At 35.8% G+C, this 25,651-nt stretch overlaps 1 protein-coding gene across 7 annotated transcripts in view; it reads right to left on the reverse strand.

Annotated features, from left to right (window-relative positions):
- Positions 1-25,651, reverse strand: part of axo (axotactin) — a 927,649-nt gene that overhangs the window by 452,967 nt on the left and 449,031 nt on the right. For all 7 annotated transcript variants that reach the window (XM_090410025.1, XM_090410024.1, XM_090410023.1 and 4 more), the window contains one exon: positions 9,314-9,536. In XM_090410025.1, the coding sequence (XP_090266151.1) occupies positions 9,314-9,536 (223 nt within the window). The remainder of the gene's footprint in view (positions 1-9,313; positions 9,537-25,651) is intronic.

Here is a 25,651-nt window from a genome sequence, read left to right on the forward strand (position 1 = left end):
TTAGCCCCAAGAAGCAAAGTCAGTCTCTCCTTACCAGCTTTATGGCCTGGTGCTGCCTTCTCCTCGTTGGCGATATAGGTATGATTAGGCATACGTTTCCAAAATAGGTCTGTCTCATCCACATTAAACACTTGTTGAGCACTGTAGCCCCTCTCCCTTATTATCTCAGCCAACCCCTCAGGAAACTCACCAGCTGCTTTATCATCACCACTAGCAGCTTCACCTTGCACCTTAAGGTTATGTAAATTGCACCGCTTAAACAGCATAAACTAACCTTTACTAGCATTAAACTCTTCACCTGCACTCGTTTCCTCCCTTTCACTTTTCAATGTCTCAAACAATCTTTTCGCCTTTTCTTGAATTAACATGAGGCTAATTGGGATACGGCATTGATGCTGCTCTTCCAGCTAAAGAACAAGAAGCCTTTCCATCTCAATCATGAGCCTACTAAGTTTTTTCGTAATCACAGTCAATTTCATGGGTGCCAATCCTTTCAAGTGTTCAAGGATGCAAACTTTATCCTTGATAATAGTCCCGACTGTGGTACGACTTAAGTTCAATGCGTGGCTGATGTTCGTTGACGTTTCTCCCTTTTTTGCCCTTTTAATAATGTCTAATTTCACTTCTAATGTAATGGCTTTCCTTTTCTTCGACACACTGCCATCGGAAGAGTCTGCCCTACGTTTGGGAGCCATATTGAAGGGAAAAAGTCACAAAAAAACACAAACACAAAAGTGAGAGAGCAGATGTAAACAAAGCAGGTGGTACCCAAACAGTGTATGCTGGGATCCAAGCGATGCCACCTCTCCCAAACAAACAGCGCGTAACGGCGTATTCTTCTGCCGCGCTCACAAACAAGTTCGCCCATGATGTTTGAATTTTACGTCGCACTGCTTCAAGTCGAAATTTATTTTTTAAATTATTTATGGGATTACCGCCGTAAAGTTGAAACGACGCAAGTCGAGGACGACATAGGTCAAGAATCCCCGTACTACTAATTTTGTATGTAGAATGATCTTGTAGAAGGCTATGCATTTCCATAGTAGTGTTACTTTTGTCTGTTTTGGTAATGACAATATTCTTGTTATTGTACAGCTCTTTTAAAGGCATGATTCTTTTAGTGGAGTATTGCTTTTGAGAGGTTTGGATTTGGTTAGGATGTGAGCAACATCTAAACAAATGCAATTGGCTATAACAAAAGGTGGGTTACAAATTTCACATTCAATGGATGCCAATATTTTTACTTTAGTAACTTCTGATCACCTAAGAACTAAGAGCAGGGGAAGAGATGTTGTAGCCTGGCAAGATGGCTTGAAGAGGCAGGACAAATGAGTGTGGTTACCAGTTCAATGTAGAAAGTGTAATGTTCTAAAATTTGGAAACAAAGATGGAATGCAGAGCATAAGGTTGGTGGTGATATCCCAGAGGAGGCATAGAAGATGAATGATCTGGAAGTGATGGTGGATAGGGACCTGAAATTTCAAGGCATTTTACTAAAACTGTGACAGCAGTACAATGGATTAGAACATTTAGATGTAGAAGTAAGGAGTTATGATTCCATTGTGTAAGGGTTTGATCAGACCACATATGGATTACTGTGTACAGATTTAGTCACTTGATTTTCAAATCTATTGAACATGGTTCAGACAAACAATTAAGATGATTTATGGTCTCTGGAATGTTGAGTATGTGGATAGATTGAGGGAATACAAATTGTAAAGTCTAGTGGATAGAGCTGGAGTATGTGTGTGTTGGGGGGGGGGGTGGCCATGATCGAGACATATAAGTTGGTAAGGGGTAATTACCAGATTAATGTAAATGAGATTTTTTCATGGAACCCATGGAGATAACAGAGAAAAAGAAGCCATCCCTGGAAGCTATTCAAGTATAGTGTGAGTATGGGGGTGAGTAGTAGTAGATAACTGGAATGCACTGCCTGAAAGTTTGTGGTAAGTGTAGAGACAGTGAAAGCATTTAAGTCACAGTATGATGAGCTATGTGAGTGAGATAGAGAGAGAGAGAGAGAGAGATGTGGGGGGGGGTTCTTCTGCAATGAGCCTTTTGAATCTATGGAAGTCTAATGAAATAATAATAATAATAACAATATTCAACCAGAAATGCACAAATACAGAGGTCTAAAAGTTTTATAGCAGCTGCATTGCATTATTCAGAAATCCTGGTCAGAAGGTCACATTTCAATGTTTGGAATAAGGCTCTACATAGTACACATCTATTAAAAGGGAAATAAAACTGAATGTGAGAACTATAGAGATATTTCTCTACTAGATGCTCCAAGTAAGATTTATACAAGCACACTCGAGAAGTGACTAATAAGAAATGTGGAAGAAAAAACTGGGATGAAGAACAGGGCTCAAGCCAAATAGGAGATGTCAGGATCAGATTTTTGCTTTAAGACAAATAGTTGAGAAATCATGGGGGAAAAACCAAAGGATCTGTATTTCAGTTTTGTAAATCAAGAAGAGGCATATGGTAAGATGGCAGGAGTAAAGCTGTTCAAAATGCTACAAATATATGGTGTTAATGAAATATTATATAGCGCAATATAGAGCATATACTTAAGCTTAATGCCAGCTGTTAGAATTAAAGTATTTACAGGAAGACAGTTTAATGTAAAATCAGGGATATGCTAATTACATGCACTATCTCCACTGTTATTCATCATTTATATAGGTCACATTATGAAGAAAATGGCATTAAATCTGATATTCAAATTTGAAATATTCAACTTAGCTCCTTAAATGCAAAATGATGTTTTTCATCTAAACAAATCCTGTACAAATTTTCAGAATAATTACCGGCCTGGTTGGCCAGGTGGTTAGTGTATCAGTTCTCCAGCCAATAGGCTGCAGTTTGAATCCTGCCATGGGCATGGATGTTTGTGATTGTCTATGAAAATACTAGTTGTAGTGGTGGGCAGTAGATGGCATTGGTGTAGATGATGCAGTTTGCTGTAATTGATGGATTGAGTGGTGAAGACAGAGAGTTGTAGAGTAGGTGTCCTCCCTCGATGAGTCTTGGAACTCCTTGGAGATGTCATGTAATAGTAATAATAATAATAATTTATCTGAACTGAGTAGCTATTGTAACAAATTCCAAATGAAAATCATCAATCAAAAGATGAAACTATGAAAATAGGCAGCATCCTGAAAAACATCAGCTGCATTCTCAATGAAGAACCTATGGAACAAGTAAAATACTTTTTAGCCATTTAGGTACAGTTCTTAGCAAAGATGACAAATTAAATTTGGAAATAGATAATAAAATAAACAAAGCTGCTAGGCTGAGGAGTTCCCAAATCTTTGGAATATTCTGAATGCATTAATTTGCTAAAGAGGAGACAGTCATTCTAAGACAGCATTTGCCTGACTAGTCCAAATTAACTACATTTTATCTAGCCTTTTAGATTATTTTTAAATTATAATTTTAATTGTTTCTGCAAAAAAACAATATAGATGAGTGCTGTGTATTTTAAACAACAGTTGTACTTTGTAGTATTGAAATGCTAGTTGGAAATCTATTGAAATATTAGTAACTCAGAACATTATTTTTTTTATTCTATTCTTCTATTGTTGTTCATGCCATGAAGCACTATGTGAGTATATTGTGAGAAGCGAAAGAATGAAGTGACTAATACTATGGATATCAGGCAGGACTGTCAAAGTGTTGTGAAGAACATAGCAGAAGCAGTGAATGATAGTGCACAAAATATGAATGAGAATTTGAAGGAAGTGGTTGAAAGTAATAACGTGAATGATGAGATGCAAGTACGGAAAGAAATTGCACATTTATGCAGATTCCTTCATAAGACAAAACATGTGCCCGAGCAACTGGAGAAATGATTCGCATTTGGTACAGAAGGACATAGAATGAAAGAAAGAGTGAACAGGAAAAGCATAAAAATGCAAGAAACAGAGAGAAAAGAGATAATATTGTTTGGGGGGATTCGATGATAAGTGGTTAACTTAATGAGAAAGCAACAAAATGATTTTTCCAAGTGCAAAGATAAAGGATGTTATAGTATGTAGAAGAAGTGAATGAATTAATTGTTTTGGCAGGCACAAATGATTTGCAAGGTGAAAAATATACAATGAGAGAAGATATGAAAGAGTTAGTGGAAGCAAAAATGAAGAGCAAGAAAGTAAAGATTGTGAGTCTGCTGCATCGGTATAATAGGACAGAACTAAGAAGTGCCGTGTTTGCCAATGAGTAAATGAAAAGATTGTGCAGAAGTAGTTATGTGCAGTTTATTGATGTATGGACTGAATTTGATGGACAAAAGGATTTATATATGTCCAACGGACTACATTTGAATGATTTTTGAAGTTAGATGTTTGGAGAAAGTGTTGTTTAGTAAGACTGTGTTAGTGCAAAACCAGGAAAACTAGAGATATTAGGGAGGATGAAATCAAGCATGTGTATGGCCACCTCTAATAAATGAGCATGTGTAGAGTAATGATTATGCAATGCCGAATGGGATTTCACAAGTTTCTGATTTGAATGGATTGGTAATGATATTACACAAGGCTAACTATGGGTACAAAGGGATGTTGAAATGCATGTACACGAATGCAAGAAGTATCAGGAATAAAGGTGAGGAGTTTTTGTCACTGGTCAGCTTGACTTGGCCAAAAATTATAGGCATCAGTGAGACTTAGTTGATTGAAAATGACATAGTTACAGGGATAAAATGTAAAAGGCATTGTATTTTTAGGGAGGATAGAAGGAACTGGACAGGAAGTGGGGTATTGTTGACGATAGCTGAAGATTTACAACCAGCAAAATTAGAAATTAAAGAGTATTTTAGGTCTAAGGAGATGGTTCATTTGAATTTCAGGTGCTCTGGTGTGAGATAGAGGTAAATAGGACAAAATACATTGTTGGATGCCACTATAGACCAGGGGGTTCACAGTGCTTTAAAGATTTGCTCCAGTGAGCAAGGACATAAACAGGAATTAAAAGTTATCAGCAATACCAATCCCAAAAATAGCTACAGCAATAATACTATCAACAAAATTCTTATTTAAGTATGGAATTTAAGTCATTAAGTTGAGAATGAATGCAGCTAAGAAGGGAGTGAGAGTAGATTTTTCTCTTGCAGAGTGGTGCATGATTGGAATGGATGCCATTGGATGCTGTGTGTGCAAGCAGTGTGAATAAATTCAAGAATAAATAGCTGGTGCGTGTAGTATGTGGCCTCCCTTGATGAGTCCCTGACTTCCTGGAGGTCTTGCCAAATAATAATAAGCACAGTGGCAATCACCCCTTATTCTAAAAGTGCTCTTCTATTTGTAGCCTTAATGAATCTTGTGACATACAGAATATGAAAGCATGTAGAGATCATATAAATTTATTGAAAATTAGCTACAGATATTTCATACCACAAACAACAGTACATTATCAGTCTGGAATAAACAAGCAAAGTTCAATACAGTAGAAGAATACAAGGTAATATAATATCAACAATCAGTTAACATTGAGAAGAGTGAAAGAAAACAATGTAGCGGGAAAGGTTATCAGTGTATTGCCGAGGTATGACAAAGATGAATTGAGATGGAGAGCCAGAATCATGAATGGTATGCTATCAGAGCTATGTGAGTAGAAGGAAGTACAGTTTGTGGATGTATGGCATGTGTTTGATAGAAGAATGGAATTATACAGGCGTGATGGATATTTCATTTAAATGGGTTTGGAGTGATTGTACTGAAAGTGTTGCTAGATGGAAGTACAGTGTGTGCTACATGCAAGAGATCAAAAGTAAGAGATGAAGTGAAAAAGCAGGAGAGTGGTATTGAAGAGACAGGAGTGCTTGGCAGTGGAAACAATAGTAATGTGAGAGAAAAAGAGAAAACAGAATGCAAGAGGAACAGGGAAATGGGGGGGGGTGAACAGGGAGACATGGCATAGGGAGAGTGGATGTGGAAATTAGAAGTGAATGTGTGTACGGAGATATACTGCAATGTGGATGGGGAAGTTGAGACATGGCAAATATATGTGATAAGTAGTGATAAAGGTAATTGGGAAAGAGAAGGTGTGCTGGAGAATTCACAACCAGTTATAGACTTAAAAATGAACTGCTGCGTTTGTTTATAAATGCCAGAAGTATCAGAAATAAGGGGGTTGAAATGGTTTCAGTGAGTTTATTTGTCCCAAAATCATTGGAATAAGTGAAACATGGTTGAATGAAGATGTCATAATGGCAATAGGAATAGAAATGGAAGGAAACAGTATTTTTTGCAAGGATAGAAAGGGCAAGAAGGGAGGGGAGTGCTGCTGATGATAGCAGGGGAATTAAGTCCACATAAGGTAGAAATGAAAAGAGGAAATTATGACACTTGTTGTGAGGTAGTATGGTGTAACATGGAAGTTGAGAGGAAGACGTATTTAGTTGGATGTTGCTATAGGCCAGGGAATGTAAAGGATGGTGATAAAGAAATGTATAAACAACTTGGATTAGTGAAACAAAGTTAGGGTAATTATTATGGGCAATTTTAATTATGACTGTACAGATGGGAACAAAGAAATAGCATTTGGGAATAAGGAAAATGAATGTCTTGAGTTCTTGAGAGATAACTATCTCAGGCCGCATGTAAAGGAGGGCATGTAAGGATCGAGAAATTTAGATCTGATTATATCATTGAAGAATGTAACTGTGAGTGAGGTTTCCACACTTTCCTAAAGTTGGTGAGAGCAATCATGAAGTGATTGCCTGGGTTGTGGCTAATCATATGCAGACGTCTCTGAGGTAAGGATATATGTGGAATTATAAGGCTGGTGATTATGACAAGCTTAGCAGACAGTTTGGAGCTATAGCATGAAATGAGGAGTTGAGCAGTAAGGAAATAAATGCTGCTTGGGAACTAACAAAGAAATACATAGCAGCATCAATGTGTGAATGTATTCCAAAGGCCATAAGGCTGAATAAGCTATGCATAAAAGATGAATGAGGGGCTTAAGCATGAAATCTGGAAGGAGAAGGTATTTTGAAGGCAGTACAAGATGAATAATGGTAAAAATCAGTTTCATGAAGATTATAAAGAACAAGCCAAGAGAGTGACTCAGTTAGTAAGGAAAACAAAAGTGCAGTATGAGCAGAAATTTGCACATCAGGCAAAGAAAAACCTAGAGAGTTTTTTAGATATGTGGCAAGTAGATATGGAAAGATGATGTTAATGGATGAATACAATAGAACGGTAACTGCTGTGGAAGACATTGTTCAGGTATTCAGTCATCAATTTACAAGGATGTTTCATCATGATCATGGTGGAGTCATGAGGAACTTAATGCAGAGGACATAGGAGAGGATGGCTTAATTGTGAATGAGCAGGAGGTATTTGAGAAAATAAATAAATAATCTTGATGTCAATAAGACGATAGGATTTGATGACATATCACCACGCATCATAAGGGATTGTTCCAGGAAATTTGCAGTAGTATTAGCATGCTTGTTTATTAAGTCTTACAACAGTACAGGTTCCATGGGAGTGAAAAGAAGGTAAAATTGTTTCACTGCATAAAGGTGGTGATAAGCTTCAAATTATAGGTCGATCTGTATATCTGGAGTTGTGGTACTAGAGAGATTTGTGAGAAGTTGGATACAGAATTGGGTTGAAAACAGCAGTATTCTTTGTGGTTATCGGCATGGGTTTGTTAAGGGGAGATTATGTTTTACTGACTTACTTAGGTACTATAAAAAGATGACAAATACTTGGACATGGGAAATGCATATACACTGGTGAATGTAGTGGGAACTTGGATTTTGCAAAAGCTTTTGATAGGCTCCCCCATGTCAAACTATTAAAGAAATTGAAACAGATGGGATTAGATAACAGATTTCTGAATTGGATCAGTGACTGGCTGTCAGACAGGTATCAGAAAGTTCTATATGAGGATGCAATATTCCATAAGAGGAAGGTCACTAGTGGGGTACCATGGAGGTCAGTTTGAGGACCATTGTTGTTTAATTTGTATATTAATAATATTGGGATGGGTTTAACTAGTGATATGCAGCTGTTTGCAGATGATGCAAAACTGGGGTGAGCAATGCAGAGTCAAGCAGATGTTATGGACTTGCAGGACTTGAACAGGTTGCATGAATGGGCAGGTAAGTTGAACTATCAGTTCAATGTTGCAAAGTGTAAGGTTTTGAGATTTGGTAAGCAACGATGGGATGCAAAGTATACACTTGTTGCAGAAACTTTAAAGGAAGTGAAGCAGATGAGAGATCTAGAAGCAATGGTGAGCAAGGACCTGAAATTAAGAGGACATATTGCACAAGTTGTGAAGACATCATATCGAATAATGGCAATGATGCAAAGGACCCTGACATGCAGAAATAAAGAGGTTATCATTCCATTGTTATAAAGCCTTGATCAGGCCTCATATAGATTATTGTGCAGAGATTTGGTCATTGGGTTTTCATGGTGATGAGGATATATTGGAAAGGGTCCAGAGAAAATTCACAAAGGTTGTCGGTGGTCTTTGGAATGTGGAGTACGAGGGCAGATTGAGAGAATGTACGTTGCATAGCTTCGTGAATAGGAGGAAGAGATGGGGGGGGGGGATATGATTGAAACATATAAGCTAGTCAGGGGTTGTTATCAGGTTGACACGGAGATTTTTCATAGAATGAGAGAGGGGGGGTAGAACAAGAGGCCACTGCTGGAAAGTGTGTTGTGAATAATAGACATATTGAATCATTTTAAAGCAGGGTTGGATGAGCTTTGTGTGATAGTGTGAACCTCCCATGATGAATCTCTGACTCCATGGAGGTCAGATGTTAATAATAATAATAAAATAATACACAGTTAAATACCATGGAGGAGAAGACTAATATTAGCAATTAGTTATTCGTTTTTGATATTTGCGAAGGATGAGAATCTCATACTTTTGGGATCAAGAGGCAATCCCTCCACTAATTTCTACTGATATCCCATTTAACTCAATCACCATTGTTGTAGCAAAAAAAAATTAATCCTCTGATTATTGCTAGCAACACTTTTACTAATTTTTAAAGAAACAAACCTTCCCTCGTGTAATGTACTGAAAATTTTTTCAACATCCATCCTATAAAATCACTTTGATAACTGATATATTTCTATTCTTTCTCTCTCTTCCTCTGGCTATTATTATTATTATTATTATTATTAAGTGGGCCTTGCAATAGACTTTTTTTAAGCATCCATTTCATACAAAGTTTTCGATAAAGTTTTCAAGAACTTTATACAAAGTTCAGCATTTTTAAAGTATAAGATTTAATATTTAATCAAAAAATTTAGATTAATTATTCTCTTACTTTGGGACACCTCCTATATACAAGGGGCCCTCAAATATTCCAACTTCTTCATCTTCATGTAAATCAAATATTTCTGAATCTAAATTGACTGTGAAACGCATATGGTGAAGATCATAATCAACCCATATTTGCTGCCATTCTCCAGAATTGAGCTGTCGACGAGACACAACTTTCACTACACGTGGCTTCCTATTTACAGTGAATTCAAATGACAATTCACGTTCTGAAAAAATAAATTATGAAATAATATTAAAATATAAGAAAGAAACTAAGACATAAAATTATCCTTTTTAAATAAGATCCAAATCTATGAAAAATGAATGAAAAAAAATACTTTCACTATAGTTGTAATTTCTAAAACTAACTTGAAGTAACTTCTAAGTTTTTTGATACAAATATGTATGATAGCTAAGCTTAATGGAAATAGCACTACCCCAGGAAAGATGATTACCATAGAAGGAGATATAATGAATGGGGAGTTGAAGTTTAGAGGGTATATTGCAAAGGTAGCCAAAATTGCACATCAGATTAACTGGATGTTGAAGAACACACTGACAAGCAGGATGGAGAGGATATTATCACCTGCTCCCCATGATAAGGTTTAATAAGGCCATATCTGGATTACCGTGCAAATCTGGTTTCTGAATTCCTTGGAAATGAGGAAGTTGTAGAGAGGATCTACAGATGAGTAATCAAGTCATTTGTGAGAGTTCTATGAAATGCTCCTGATGAGAAATAACTAAAGATTTGTGGGTTACAAAGACTAGTTGCTAATTTAAAAAGAGGGGATATGATAGAAACATTAATTAAATGGCTTTACAGGACTGCTGCTGAAGACTTTTTGTTTTTTCAATACTGCCCCTTGAATTTCACCAAAGTTCAGGGACAACTGATAGGAATTATATGAATATTTGTTAGTATGGATATCCAATGATGAGTTGCTGACTGTGTGAAGATGCCTGAGAAAATAATAAATACTTTGTAGAATATCAAATTTAGTTACCTCAAGGATTTTTTTTATTATTATTTCTATATAATACTAAAATTATAATGGAACTGAAAAATACTATAAGACTGAAAATAATGTGGAAAGTGAAGAACTGAGAAATGTACAAGTAAAAATAAAAATAAAATAATAAAACAAATTATTAAGTTTTGAAATAAAAGTGAATATAAAAATGTATATCAGGACAAAACTAAGAAATCTGTAATATATTAGAGAAATTCAGTACTAAATAAAAAAAATAAAAAAAATTGAAGTAACAAAATTTTGAATTCAACAAAATATTTCATTAAACTTTAGTGAATGGGAGATAGCTAAGAGACATCTAAATAAAGCAACTTCAAATGTATGCCTGAGGTCGGGAGGGTTAACCAGATAGGAGTTAGATGGATGAGTAGTATCATTACACATAATTGCAAAAAAATAAATAAATAAATAAAATAAATAAAAAATATGTTGTGGAGGTTATGTAAGAAGAAAAGTGACTAGCAAGCTCATAAACAGTACAGGCAAGAAAAGTGACCAGTATGGTAAGGAAGACAAAATCATATTAAGAGAAAAAACTAGCTGAGCAAGCCAAAGAAAATCCCAAAGAGTTTTTTGCTATGTAGCAAGTAAAAGGAAGAATGACTATGAAAGGATAACCTTAACCTCCACATAGCCTTCAAAGGAATGCGGAGAACCAACCAGGGCTTCTGACCTAATGTCCAATCCTCACCTTCTCATGGTGCACCCTGTTGGGTATCTACTTGGATACTGAATGAACGAGGATGGGCTGGAAATTTGGGATTTAGCCGACCAAATTGTATTCTTATTGGTTAAACCAAAATAAAAAATGATGGCACAACATGACAATATTTCATGCTGGCTGGGGCGTCGCCCAGCTAAACAAGGCCCACGTTGTTTTTGCCAGGGAACCAGGGCGAACAGCAAAAAGTCAGCTACTGGAACAAATCTGAAAACAAACCCCAACTCAACATCAGCAGAGTTAAAGATCGGTACTATCAACGTAAGAAGCCTGAATGGCAAAGAAATGGAGCTAGCTGAGGAATTAGATAAGTATCAGATCGACATAATAGGGGTGACTGAAACAAAAAAGACCAAAACCGGTGAGATCTTTCTGAGCAATAAATACAAAATGTTACATTCAGGCAATGACAATCAAGGAAAAGAAGGAGTAGCCATAGTATTCAACACAAAATACGAGGCTAATCTTCTTGAATGACAGTCAGTCTCAAGTAGAGTAATGTGGGCAAATATGAGAATGGGGAACTGGACAATGAGACTTATTTGTGTCTATGGTCCCACAGAAGGCTCTACTAAGGTAGAATTGGAGGAATTTTTTGAGGCTCTAGAGAAAGCTACTGACACAATGAAAAAGGAAAAGTTGGTCCTTGTTGGGGATCTAAATAGCAGAGTAGGAAATGATTGTGAGACATACAAAAATATTATGGGAAAATTTGGAGAAAAGAGCAAAGCTAATAATAATGGCAAATATTTGTTGGATTTCTGCTCAGGACATGGACTGGTTATTACTAACACCATGTTCCAACATAAAAATGTGCACAAATTCACATGGAGAGAAGAGGCTAGGAATAAGAAAAGTCTCATTGACTATGTTATTGTTCATAGTGATGTTTTCTCCCTGGTGCATGACACCAGCGTGTACAGAGGTTTGAAATTGGAAGTGATCACTATTTAGTCTTGAGCAGGATAAAATTGAATTTCATATAGAAAAGAATAACATGTAAGAAAGTTTTAAAGCGAATAAAAGTTGAGCGGCTCTCAGATGTGAACTGTAGACTAAAATACACAAAGATTATTGAAGAAAAAATGAAAGAGTTTGAGAACAGAACCAAACCTTGGAGATTCATTCAGTGGCAAACTCTGAAGAAAACATTGATTGATTCTGCCAGAGAGGCATGTGGTGAGGTTGTCTGTAAGGATAAAAAAATCAGAACTCCCTGGTGGACACAGGAAGTTAAAGAGGCAGTGAAGGAAAAGAAGAAAGCATATCAAAAGTTCCTGTCAAATAAGTCAGCTTGTGCTCTTAGAGAATATAGAGACAAATGCAAGAATGCTAAACACTGTGTAAAACTAGCTAAACAAAAGTCATGGGAGGACTTTGGCAAGAATATAGAAAATAAATATCAAGAAGGCGGCAAAATATTCTGGAGGTTGTTGAAGAAGCTTAGGAATGGAGGAAAGAGTGCTGTAAAAGGAGTTAGAGATGATAAAGGTGACATGAAAATGGGAGAAAAAGATATCCTTGAAGTATGGAGTAATTACTTTGAAAAACTGCTAAATGAAACAAGCAGTGATGACAGCACAGTGGTAAAAAACATTGACCATGCATGCAGTCAGGAATACATATCCATACTTGAAGTAGAAAAAGCCATCAAAGGCTTGAAATGTGGAAAGGCAGCAGGAGTACATGATATTCAACCAGAAATGCTGAAGTATGGTGGTGGTATAAGAGTCTTACAGTGGCTGCACTTCATAGTTCAGAAAGCCTGGGCAGAGGGACGAATTCCCGATGATTGGAGTAGAGCTCTCATAGTACCCATATATAAAAAGGGAAATAAAACTGAATGTGAGAATTACAGAGGTATTTCTCTACTGAGTGTTCCTGGCTAGATCTATGCAAGTATACTTGAGAAACGTTGAGAAGAATTGTGGAAGAAAAGCTTGGTGAAGAACAAGCTGGATTCAGGCCAAATAGAGGCTGTCAGGATCAGTTCTTCACTTTACGACAAATAGTCGAGAAAGCATGGGAATATAACAAAGATCTGTATTTAAGTTTTGTCGATTTGGAAAAGGCATATGACAAGGTGCCAAGAGAGAGAGAGAAGCTATTCGATACGCTGCAGTTATATGGTGTCAAGCAATACTTAGTCTTTATTTGAGTTGTAAGTCAGCAGTTAGAATTGAAGGAATTACAGGAAGATGGTTTAATGTTAAATCTGGTGTGAGAGGATGTACATTATCCCCTCTGTATTCATTATCTATATGGATCACATTATGAAGGAAAGTGGTATTAAACATGATATCAAAATTGGAAGTTTATTTTTCACTTGGTTAGAATATAATAAATTTAGTTTAATCCTTTATCCAAGTGTGAGCAAACAAAGTTTGCACCTGAAAGTATCTTCAGGACTGGGATAAGGTGGTACAACACCAGAGCAACTCCTTGCAAAGGTGGAGCAAGCTACCAACACTCCTATCTCAGTATCTCCCATAATGCAAAACACATCTCCTTGCAGATATGTCTAATGTTATGCATTAAGGGAAGGGCCACTACCCAGACTAGTTTTGACCTTTATTGAGGTCTCTTCAGTGGGAGCCAGGCCCAAGTGGAGATATCAGTCAGAAGCATTAGCAAGGTCATCTCTACCTATAGGAGTTGCCAATTGGTGTGCCACCTTTTTAATAAAACCACCTTATCCCAGTCCTGAAGATACTTTCAGGCGCAAACTTTGTTTGCTCACACTTGGATAAAGGATTAAACTAAATTTATTTTATCAAAATTGGAGATGTTAATGTCAGCTCTTTGCTTTATGCAGATGATGTTATACTTCTAAATAAATCCGCTACAAGTTTGCAAGATTCTCTGACTAAATTGAATAGCTGTTGTAATAGATATGGTATGAAGGTCAGCAATAAAAAGACAAAGACAATGAAAATAGGCAGAATCATTGAAAATGTCAACTGTGTTGTGAATGGAGAACCTGTGGAACAAGTAAAACATTTCAGCTATTTAGGCACGATTTTTACTGAAGATGGTAAATTAAATATAGAAATAGACAACAGAATCAGCAAAGCTGGTATGGTGGGAAGTCAATTGAATAAATTCATATGGAATAAGAGAGAAATTAGTCGGAACACTAAATTAGCTGTATACAAGACAGTGTTCAAACCAGTTTTAACTTATGGATCTGAGAGCTGGGTCAGAAGTAAAACACTTGACCAAAGACTAGAGACCACAGATATGAGAGTCCTGAGAAAGATTAGAGGCGTGAACAGATGGCATCAATGGCAATATCATATGAAAAACGAGGATATTAGGAAAGAACTTGACATTGTCAGCATCCAGGAATGCGTTAGCAGAGCTAATCTCAGGTGGTATGGTCACTTAAACAGAATGGGCGAGGAAAGATTAGCAAAACAAGTGTTCTCTGCCAGGTTGGCAGCAAAATGACCCAAAGGAAGACCAAGCTATAGGTGGATTGATATGGTACAAAGTGCCTTAGACAATAGAAATATAAGATCTGATAATGTTGGAGTATTGACAAGTAACAGACTGATTTTGAGGAAAATTGTAGATAGGAAATTAATAATGATGTAATTTTTTTCATGTAGTACTATCATATCCTGTACACCCCTTGAGGGTACATGGCAGGAATTTGATGATGATGATGATGACATCTGACCCCCATGGAGTCAGAGACTCATCGTGAAAAGTACACACTATCACACATATAAAGCTCATCCAACTATGCCTTAACTGATTCAATGTGTCTACATTTACAAAACGCACTCAGTCGTTGATTCTACTCACCAACCACTCTTCATGCAAAGAACCTTTCCCTCACTCCTCTGCTCACACTCTTCTTATACGGTTTCCGGAGATGGCCTCTTGTTCTAATCCTCCACCCCCCTTTCTCATTCTATAAAAAAATTTTTTTCATGTTAATCAGATAACAACCCCTGGCTAACTTATATGTCTTAATCATATCCCCCTCCCCCTATATTCACAATGCTTTGCAATTTACATTCTTTCTATCTGTTTTCATATTTCGCATTCCAAGGAATCACTCAATACCTTTGTGAATCTTCTCCGGACCACAATTATAACAAATCCTCATCACAATGTCAAAGCTCTCTGCAAAATCCAGCAGTATTATTGTGTAGCCATTCCTTTTATCCAACTCGGCTGTGACCCTATTATTAAAAGTTAGTAGACTAATAAGACATGACTGACCCATCACAATGCAATGCTCTCCCTCACAAAGTATCATATTCTTATCCACCCATTCTTGAATTCTCTTTTTGAGTGCTTTAACTTTTACTACTACAGACTTAGATCCTCCTTTATGCAAATGAATTATTTTGCTTTGCCAGAAATGAGAATTAAATTAAATAGCCTAGTCAAAGGCATCGCCAGTTCCCCTGCACATTCTCATTCTCCTAAATGCAAGCTGATATTCGATCCAGCTCCACAGCTATATTTGTATTCAGATTCTGAAATATCCTGCCTACTCTAATTCATCAACCTTTGTTCTCACATCAGTCCCTGTAATCTCTGCTATCGAAATATCTTCATTTGGATGATATACCCTTGCTAAGTGGTCACTCAGTAGTTCAACAATTTCGTCTGCTTGTCACCTCTCTACCATCAGCACTCATTAAAGTTATTCTTCCACAGTCATTCATCCTTCTACTTGTCACATAACAAAAAAATTCTTTGGAATTTCTTTCTTTTGCTTGGCTAATTTCTTCTCATAATCTGATTTTTCTTTTCTTACCATGCACAACATTTTCTTTTTTTTTGCAGCTCATGCTTAATGATACTACTCATCCATCTAGCTCTTACTTAATTTACCCTCCTGACCTTGGATATATAATGTGATACTGCTTCCTCCAGATACGCCTTGACTATTCCCCATGCACTGTGCACATCCTTCCCTTGCAATCTTTTATACCATGGCACTATTTCAAGCTGCCTCCTAAGTGTGTCATAATCACCTAAGCTCAACATATATCACAATTACCTGAAATTTCCTTTGTTTTGCTATCTCTGAACTCAAAAAGCACATGATTGCTCTCCCCCAACTGGATACGATGTAGATACCTTAGTTATAGACACGTTTTCTTATCCTATAACTAGATCCAACATTCTTGTACCCCAAGTCCCCTTCATCACATTCTGCTTCATGAAATTATCACTCAGTAAGTGTATAAATTCCATTTGACAGAATACCACATAATAAACTATTACAAAAGTTGGAGCAAATGGGAATGGATTTGAAGCTAGTAGAATGGATAGGAAGGTAGCTGACAGACACCAAATAGAGTACTATATGGTTAAGTGGAATTAAGGAGAATGAGGGTGACTAGTGGATTACCTCAGAGTTTGGTACTAGGGCCACTACTCTTTAATTTGTACATCAATGATATAGGGAAAGATTTAAGGGGAGAATATTCAGTTGTTTGTTGATGATGCAAAACTGAGGAGAGCAATAGTTGATAAAGGTGATGTAGATATCCTGCAGGATGATTTAAATAAATTGGCATTGTGGGCAGAGGATAACGATTGTCAATTTAATGTTGCAAAATGTAAGGTTATGCACTTAAGGTTGAAAAGGTTGCATATGGTGTATCATATTGATGGTACTGGATTGCAGGAAATTGATGAGATTAGGGACTTGGGAATAATGGTGGACAGAGAATTGAACTTCAGAGGATATATTGCAAGAGTTGGTAAAACAGCTCAAAATATTGCTTACAAGTAAAGATAGAGAAGTTATTATCCCTCTCTATAGGGCTCTGATTCGGTTCATCTTGACTCCATGGAGATACCATATAATAATAATAATTTTTTTTTTATTACATATGATGCATACATTATATACATTTGTTTACATATGATACAACATTACATACATTTGTTTGCATATGATACATACATTACATACATTTATTTACATATGATACGTACATTACATGCATTTGATTACATATGATACATACTTGATTACATATTTTTCTTTTAAAAAAATTAAATCCTTTTTTTTTAATTAAAATTATGATTAATATTGTGATTACATATTTATAAGATAAGATTACCTATTTACAACAGGTTTAATTCTTTTTTTTTTTTTGTAACAATGAAGTTCGTACAGTTTTTTTTCTTTCTTTTCTTTTTCTGTATAATGTATTAATAATAATAATACAGCATTTATTAATTTAACAATGAGTTATATATATATTTACGATTTTGATTATTATTATTATTATTATTATTTCAGAAGACCCTGTAAACTCTAGAGAGCACGTCCCCTGGATGGCGGATAGGGAAGCCCACCAGATATGGCCGGGTGGTCCGAATATGTTGAATAAGAACTCGTGGACCAACAGGGGACTATCATCTTGATAGCAAGGGAAGTGGCTTTCCCATGGTCCCCTAGCTGGGTCTATTCTCTCTCTTTCCACTTCTTTGAGGTAGGCCCCTTGCTCTTTAATCTTTCTTATATGGCATTCCTCGGCCAACTCTTGTAACTCACGACCCTAATGCTATTAAAGTAATCGAGGGCTATGGGTCATTCTATTTCTATCTCTATGTCTTCTCTTTAAAATTCTCTCCTACCACTTAAGGCAAGCTTGAAGGCCTCAAGATGGCAGCCCCATCACCAAGCTAGACTGCAGATGACCAGTAACCCTCTCAGTCAAAATTTTAACCCACTAAAAAGACTCATGAAAATAGTAAACGGACAGACTTTTTTGGTAACGAACCAGCTTGGAATAAGGATTCGAGAAGAAAATTATCGAAAACAAAAAAAAAGCAGAAATACACCTATTGGAATATAGCTACCTGGAATGTGAGAAGTATCCACCACAAAATCATAGAACTGGACCAAGCACTAGAAGAAAGAAATGTAAAAATAGCAGTAATTACAGAATCTAAAAAAAAGCAGAGAGGAACAGATGAAACTGAAAATTATATCTATGTATACAGTGGGGTAAAAGCAGAAGAGAGAGAGCTAAATCTGGTGTAATGATCTTTACATAAATCTCTTAGAAACAATATAATACATTACAACTTTTAGAGCAATAGAATAATAGAAATGAGAATTAAAATAGACAGAGGCTATATGACAGTAATTGGAACTTATGCACCTGAAGAGGGAAAAGAGGAGGACTCAAAAAACTTCTACACCCAACTGCAGAACATATTAAACAAGACCAATCCTAAGGATCAATTTTGGTAATAGGAGATCTCAACGCAAGAATTAGCAATAAGCCATATAAACCAAACATAGGACCTATCGGAGAACTTAACTGTAATACAAATATGGAAATAGATTAAGAGATTTTACTATAAGCAATAACCTTAAAATAATGAACACCTTCTTCAAACATAAAGACATCCCTAGATACAAGAAGCATTATTGATTACATAATCAGCAATATCAAAATGTCAGAAATGATAATAGATACAAGAGTATACAGAGGATCTGAAATAGAATCAGATCATTACCTTTTAATTGGAAAACTAAAATGGGAACCAAGATGGAAAATAACAAAAAAGCACAAGGAAAATAGAAATTTTGAATCTTTCAAAGTTAGACTTTTGGACAACAATAGTATTAAAGACTTGTACCAAAAAAGAATAAAGAACTGGATGACAAGTATAAAACAAAATCAGAACATAGAAGAAGAATGGTCAAATTCATCTAAAAACCATAATGACAAAAGCTGCAAAAGAAAGTTTAGAAACAAAGAAAAAGTGGAAAAGAAAAAGAGGCCTTAGGGACTTATGGGATGATGAAATTAAAGCATTATTGAAGAAAAGAAAAAAGCATATAAAAACTGGCTCAACCTAAAAACAATAGAATCAAAAATCAAATACAACAGAAAAAAGCAATAGCAAAAGCAGCATGCAGGAGAATAAACAGAAACAGATGGAACAATTTTGTAACAAAATTAGAGAGAGACTGTACGCTCAAAAGACCTAATGCATATAAAATCCTCAAAGATCTAAGCAATGAAACTAGAGAAAAAGCACATATTAATACCATTAAAATAGAAACATGGCAAAATTACTACCAAGATCTATGGTATGATGAAAACATTCAAAACAGAAAACTACCCTTTTGTAAACATCTCTGATAACTTGGAAAACATCACTCTAGAAGAATTAACAGAAGCATTAATCCAAAGCAAAACAGGAAAGGCTCCAGGAGAAGACAATATAAACTTGGAACTTCAAATATGCAGGACTTGAATTCTCACTCAGGTTACTTAACTTTTATAATATGATCTGGAAAGAAGGAAAATGCCCATAAGATTGGACCAAAGCAATAATTATTCCCATCTACAAAAAAGGACACAAATCTGATTGTAACAATTATCGTGGAATCAGCTTACCTAGTACCTGTTATAAAGTATATGCAAAAATCTTAGCATATAAACTTAAGCATATAGTAGACCCAAAATTAATAGAAGAACAAAATGGATTCAGAAAAGACAGGTCTTGCATAGACTCTGCATTTATGTTAAAATTATTAATTGAAAAACACAGAGAAATGAACATAGAAACACACATAGCTTCTATAGATTACACCAAAGCATTTGATAAAATTCTCAGAGAAAAACTATGGGAAATCCTAGAAGAATATGAAATACCAAACCAACTCTTTAGAGCCTTATATAATATATATCAAGATAATAAAATATCTGTGAAGTACAATAATTCAACATCAAGCTGGAAACCAATAAATCGAGGAGTACATCAGGGTTGTCCTCTCTCACTGTTTTTATTTAATATATACATAGATAAAATCATAAAAGAATGGAAGATAACTAATGAAAGAGGATTCAAGATAAACCGTAACACCAGATTAGGTCATCAGCAAAAAGAAGAGTAGCTGATGACCAAATAATCCTTGGAAATAATGAAGATGAACTACAAAAATCATTATGCAGTCTAAACAATCTGATAAAAACATATGGTATGGAAATATCAACAGACAAAACAAAAGTCATGGCCTTCAAAGGTACTAATCCAATAAGAAACAAAATAGTAATAATAAACAACAAAATAATAGAGCAAGTAAATATATTCAAATATTTAGGTTGCGCAATGTCATATGAAAATGAAGCTGATATAGCACCAAAGATATCAAACTTTTTAAAAGTAACAGGCATTATAAATAAAATTTTTAAACCCAATTATGTACAAAAACTCACACAAATAAGAATCTACAATACAGTAGCTAAACCAACCTTACTTTATGGCAGTGTCCATAAAGTAAGGTTGGTAAAAAAAGCAAATGAAAGAAGAATTAAATCATCCGAAATGAAATTTCTGCGCAGAACTGAAGGAGTCACAATAATGGACAAAATGAAAAGCAGTGAAATCAGAAAAAAATTTGGAATTACAACCTCCCTAAATGAAACAGTTATTTGCTATAGAGAAAAATGGAAAGAACACATACTAAGAATGAATAGAAGCAGAATACCTAAACAAATTCTAAATTATCACCCAAAAGGTACTAGATGCAGAGGAAGACCCTTAAAAAGATGGAATTGAGTCCGGAACAGGCCACTTGGCCTATAAGCCTGGAAAGGAAGAAGAAGAAGAAGATTATTATTATTATTATTATTATTATTATTATCTGAGACCTCCACGACAGCCTCTCTCGATGAGTTTGTTTTCTCGATTATTTGCTATAGAGAAAAATGGAAAGAACACATACTAAGAATGAATAGAAGAGAATACCTAAACAAATTCTAAATTATCACCCAAAAGGTACTAGATGCAGAGGAAGACCCTTAAAAAGATGGAATTGAGTCCGGAACAGGCCACTTGGCCTATAAGCCTGGAAAGGAAGAAGAAGAAGATTATTATTATTATTATTATTATTATTATTATTATCTGAGACCTCCACGACAGCCTCTCTCGATGAGTCCTTGACTCATCGAGAGAGGCTGTAAATTACCCAACCCAGCTATCATACCTACCCTTGAATTCATTCACACTAGATGCACTCATTAGCTGTAAGCGCAAATTATTCCACTCACTCACTGCTCTCTCAGAGAAAAACCTAGCTCTTATCCCTTTCTTGACTGCAAATAAATTTAACTTCCATGGATGCCCCCCCCCCGTGTTCTCTCCCCACCTTCTATATAACGAAAAATCAGTTGAAATGCTATAACACCCATTCATATAATATATATATAAATAATATAAATAATAATAATAAAATCGAAATTGTAAATATATATATAACTCATTGTTAAATGAATAAATGATGTATTATTATTATTATTATTATTATTAATACATTATACAGGGAAAAAAAAAAGAAAGAAAAAAAATCTGTACGAACTTCATTGTTACAAAAAAAAAAAAAAATGAAAAAAAAAAACCAGAATTAAAGAGAAATATATATATATTAGTATATTTAAGCATTGTAACTACAGCACTGAAATGTGATATATGGGTTTGGATTTTTTTATTTATTTATTTTTTATTTTTTTAATCTTGGATGAGATGTAATTTCTCAGCTTTCATCCTCGAAGCTTAATATTTATAATAATAAGCTTAATAATAATAATAATAATAATAATAATATTTTATGCTAAAAACTGAAATGTTCAAAGAATAAAAAGTAAAAAATTAAAAAAAAAAAAACTTGCAACTCCCCTCTCCAGATAACTGAAGATAAATTATCTTATCTTTAAACAACTAAACAAACCGACTGAATCATGCTACTGCTAACGGACTTTTTCACTTTTTGTCCAGCATAGTGATTTCCCGCTGCCATTGGATAACTGAGTGATTACTATGTATATCATCATTAACACGTTCGCTGCCAACTACGAGTATACTCGTAGTGGGTAAACCTGCTTCACAAGCCAGCTACGAGTATACTCGTATGACGCTTACCTCCGGGAACGAGATTATTGTAGTGACCTTGAAGAAGTGAAAATCCTTGGCTTGTGGGGCTAGCATCAAAACTGTGTATTCTCATAGACCGTATATGCTCTGTACAAGCCAACTACGAGTATACTCGTAGGACGTTTACCTCCGTTAACGAGATTATCGTACTGACCTTGAAGAAGAAAAACTGCTCGGCGTAGGGGAACAGACCATGCCAAAGTAGCGTGGCAGCGAACGTGTTAACCATGGGCTCACTGTCCATTGGTGTCTGATGCCTCCTTCACTATCTTCTTCCACTTTTCTTTGTCTAGTGCACAGTATCGCAGTTTCTGTACACTCATTCCACACCAGTCCTTTATGTCGTTTATCCATTCTCTGTATGGTCTACCTCTTCTGTTTACACCATCCATAATACCAAACATAAATGTCTTTATCTTCTGGTCCTCACTCGTTACAGGAAGATTCTACAGATGTGTCCAAATAATTGCAGCTTCCGTTTTATAATCTTCTGCATTAGATTCTCTTTTGATTGTATCTTCTGATAGAGCTCTTCATTTGTGATTTTCTGTACCATCCTATTCTTAGAATCTTCCTGTAACAAGTTCTTTCAAATGTCAAAATTCTTTTTCTTGATTCCTTATTTATTACGCAATTTTCAGATCCATACAGTACACCGCTAAAGATGTATGTTTCCAGTACTCTCAGTTTTGTTTGCAGGCTGATCACTTTACTTTTCCAGATGTTATCCATGGCCTTCGGATTTGTTCTTCCCTTCGCAATCCTGATCTTTATTTCTTTTTTATAGTCCAAACCATTTGTCATTTTACTTTCCAAATACGTGAATTGTTATACATTTTCTATATCAGTTCCATCCACTTGCATCTTTTGTTTCATATTCTTCTCACCAAATACCATTGTCTTTGTTTTTTCCAAGTTTTCATAACAAGTCCAAATCTCTTCCCTTCCTCATTTAACAGTTTCAGTGTTTTTTGTAGTGCTCTTTCATCTTCTTCAATAATAACAATGTCATCTGCAAATCTCAGATTGTTAATTCTCATCCCATGCACTGATATTGCTTTTGCATCTTCCTTCATTTTATCCACTGCTCTTTCTAAATGTGCAATGAAAATGCTGGCTGATATTGGGTCCCCCCCCCCCCCATCTAATGCCTCTGCTTGTTCTAAACCATTTCCCCAAATCATCACCTATTCTAACAGCTGCAACTGCATTCTGATAAACATCTTATATAGGAATTATTTATTTATTGATTTATTCTGGAACTATGCATACTTTTTTTTTTCTAACTCTATTATTATATCAGGTCAGCATGGTTAGCCTAGTGGCTGTGCACTTCGCAACCATATGCCTGGGGAAGGAGTGTCCTAGGTTCAATTCCTGTTGGTGACGTGAGTAGCCGAAGGATCTTCCTCAGCCATAGCCAAGTTAGCCGGTCTTGGGTGTGGACAGCAGGGTTTTTTTCCCCCAGTTTATCTGGAATTTTTCATCCCACAAGCAGGCAAATCGGCCCCATGAACACGCGGATCTACAGCCATAAATACTTAACCCCCCATGATGGGGCTCAACTCGCCCCAATAGGGATGGGGGAGAAAAGGGAGGAAACTCCATATGAATAAATAAATAAATTATTATATCAGTTTTTTGGTGTTAGTATTTTCTACTACTGGGCATAACATACTGAAATAAACACAGCAAATATTAATAATAATGAAGAGCAAAAGACTTCAATTCGGCAACATGAACTTATTTAAGTTAACGGATATTATATCCCATATTGTTTCTTAGCCGAATAAAAAACTCAAAGAGTTTCATGCTGAATATAGAAACTATATAAAGTTCGGTGATTCCAAGCATAAGCAAATACCTGGATAGTGCAGCACCTAACCCTTGAAGGTAGTGCAAGCTGAGGCAACTCGTGTAAAGGGTGGAGCAAATATAGTTGTTTTTCCTTGAGTTTAACAGGTTAAATAGTGGAAGAACATTCTAATTTCACCAACCAAAGGAATACTGATATGAATAAGATCTAAAATTTCAACTGTAAAAATGTTATTATAGTTGACTCTCATTATAGTAAACACTGTAACAAACTATCCAAAAGTTCCAACCAGAGCAAAAGTACAGTATGAGCCAATCAAGCCAAGAAAAATCCTAGGGCATAGACAGCAGAGTTTGCAAAAGATATAGTTGAGATATTCAATGAGCAATTTATCAGGGTATTACATTCTCATGAGGATGAATTACCTTGTATTCATGAATGCAAATCACAGACAGCTTGAGTGTATAGGGTATGGTGCAGGGTAAACTTGATGTAATAAGACAGTAGGATGTGACAATATGTCTTGAAGGAATGCTCAAGTGAGTTAATAGCATCTTTGGCATACCTGTTTCATGTAAGTCTTGCAACAGATCAGAGGCCCTAAGGAGTGAAAAGAAGGTAAAATTATTCCACTTCACAAAGGGAATGATAAGTCTTAGACTACAATTTACAGGCAAGTTTGTGTGTAGCCAGATTGTAGTTAAGACAATGGAGATTGGTGAGGGTTAGGATTCAGAATTGTGTTGATAATAGCAGTATTCTTCATGATGGTCACCACAAGTTTGTTAATGTTTGCTTATGTACTACAACAAGATGTTGTCCTTGGATAAGGGAGATGTGTACTCAGATTTTTCAAAACATTAGATAAACTGCCACGTGACAAGCTGGCAACTAAATTGGAATGAATAGAGTTGGACAATAAATTAGTGAGCTTGATAGATAACTGGCTGTCATACAGTTATCAGTGGGTTATGTTATGGGGAGTATCCCAAAAGAGGATGTCACTAGCAGTGTGTAGCAGGGATCTGTATTGGGACCATTATTGTTTAAGTTGTATGTTAATAACTTTGGGATTGGCTTAACTGGAGACATGCAACTGTTTGAATATTTGAAGATGATGCAATATTGGGAAGAACTATGAGGAGTAAATAAGATGTGACATTCTGTAGAAGGATCAGAATATAATGTGTGAATGAGCAGGTGGATGGATGGATGGATGTTAGGTGGATCACACAATGCAAAATGTAGCATCCCAAGTTAACTTTAGTGGATTAAGTAACACAAGGTGTAAGGGAGGTTGTAGGATGAAGGGGGGGGGTATTGCAGTTTATGTATACTAATGCCAGAAGTATTCGAAATAAGGTTGTGAGATGTGGTTGACTGAGGATGATATGGTCATAGGAATAGAATGACTTGCATCTAAATGGATTTTATGTCAGGACTCTTGGGAAGGAATTGTCTTGAGAAAAGAGGACAGAAGGAGAAGGAACAGGACAGAAGAATTAAAGCCAAAAAATAGAAAGTACATCACAGGGACAGAGATTCAGAGGACAGCTCATTTGAAGCTATCTGGTGTGAGATAGAGGCCAACAGGACTAAATATCTAACTGGTTACCACTATAAACCAGGGGGTTATAAGGGAGAATGCAGATGACATGCATTTCAACTATGAGGACATAGATTGAGAGGAGGAATGGTTACAGGCAGGAAAGGAAATGGAATTTATATAGCTGGTGAGAGATAATTACCTCAAGTGACATGTAATGGAGGGGACACAAGGTTCAAGAGTGCTGGATCTAATCGTTACATCAGAGAACTTGACATTAACCAATCTAG

Source organism: Typopeltis vanoorti, chromosome 20 (assembly GCF_054136105.1).
Source record: "Typopeltis vanoorti isolate ZY-2024b chromosome 20, IOZ_Tvanoo_1.0, whole genome shotgun sequence".
In the NCBI taxonomy this organism is placed as follows: Eukaryota; Metazoa; Arthropoda; class Arachnida; order Uropygi; family Thelyphonidae; genus Typopeltis; species Typopeltis vanoorti.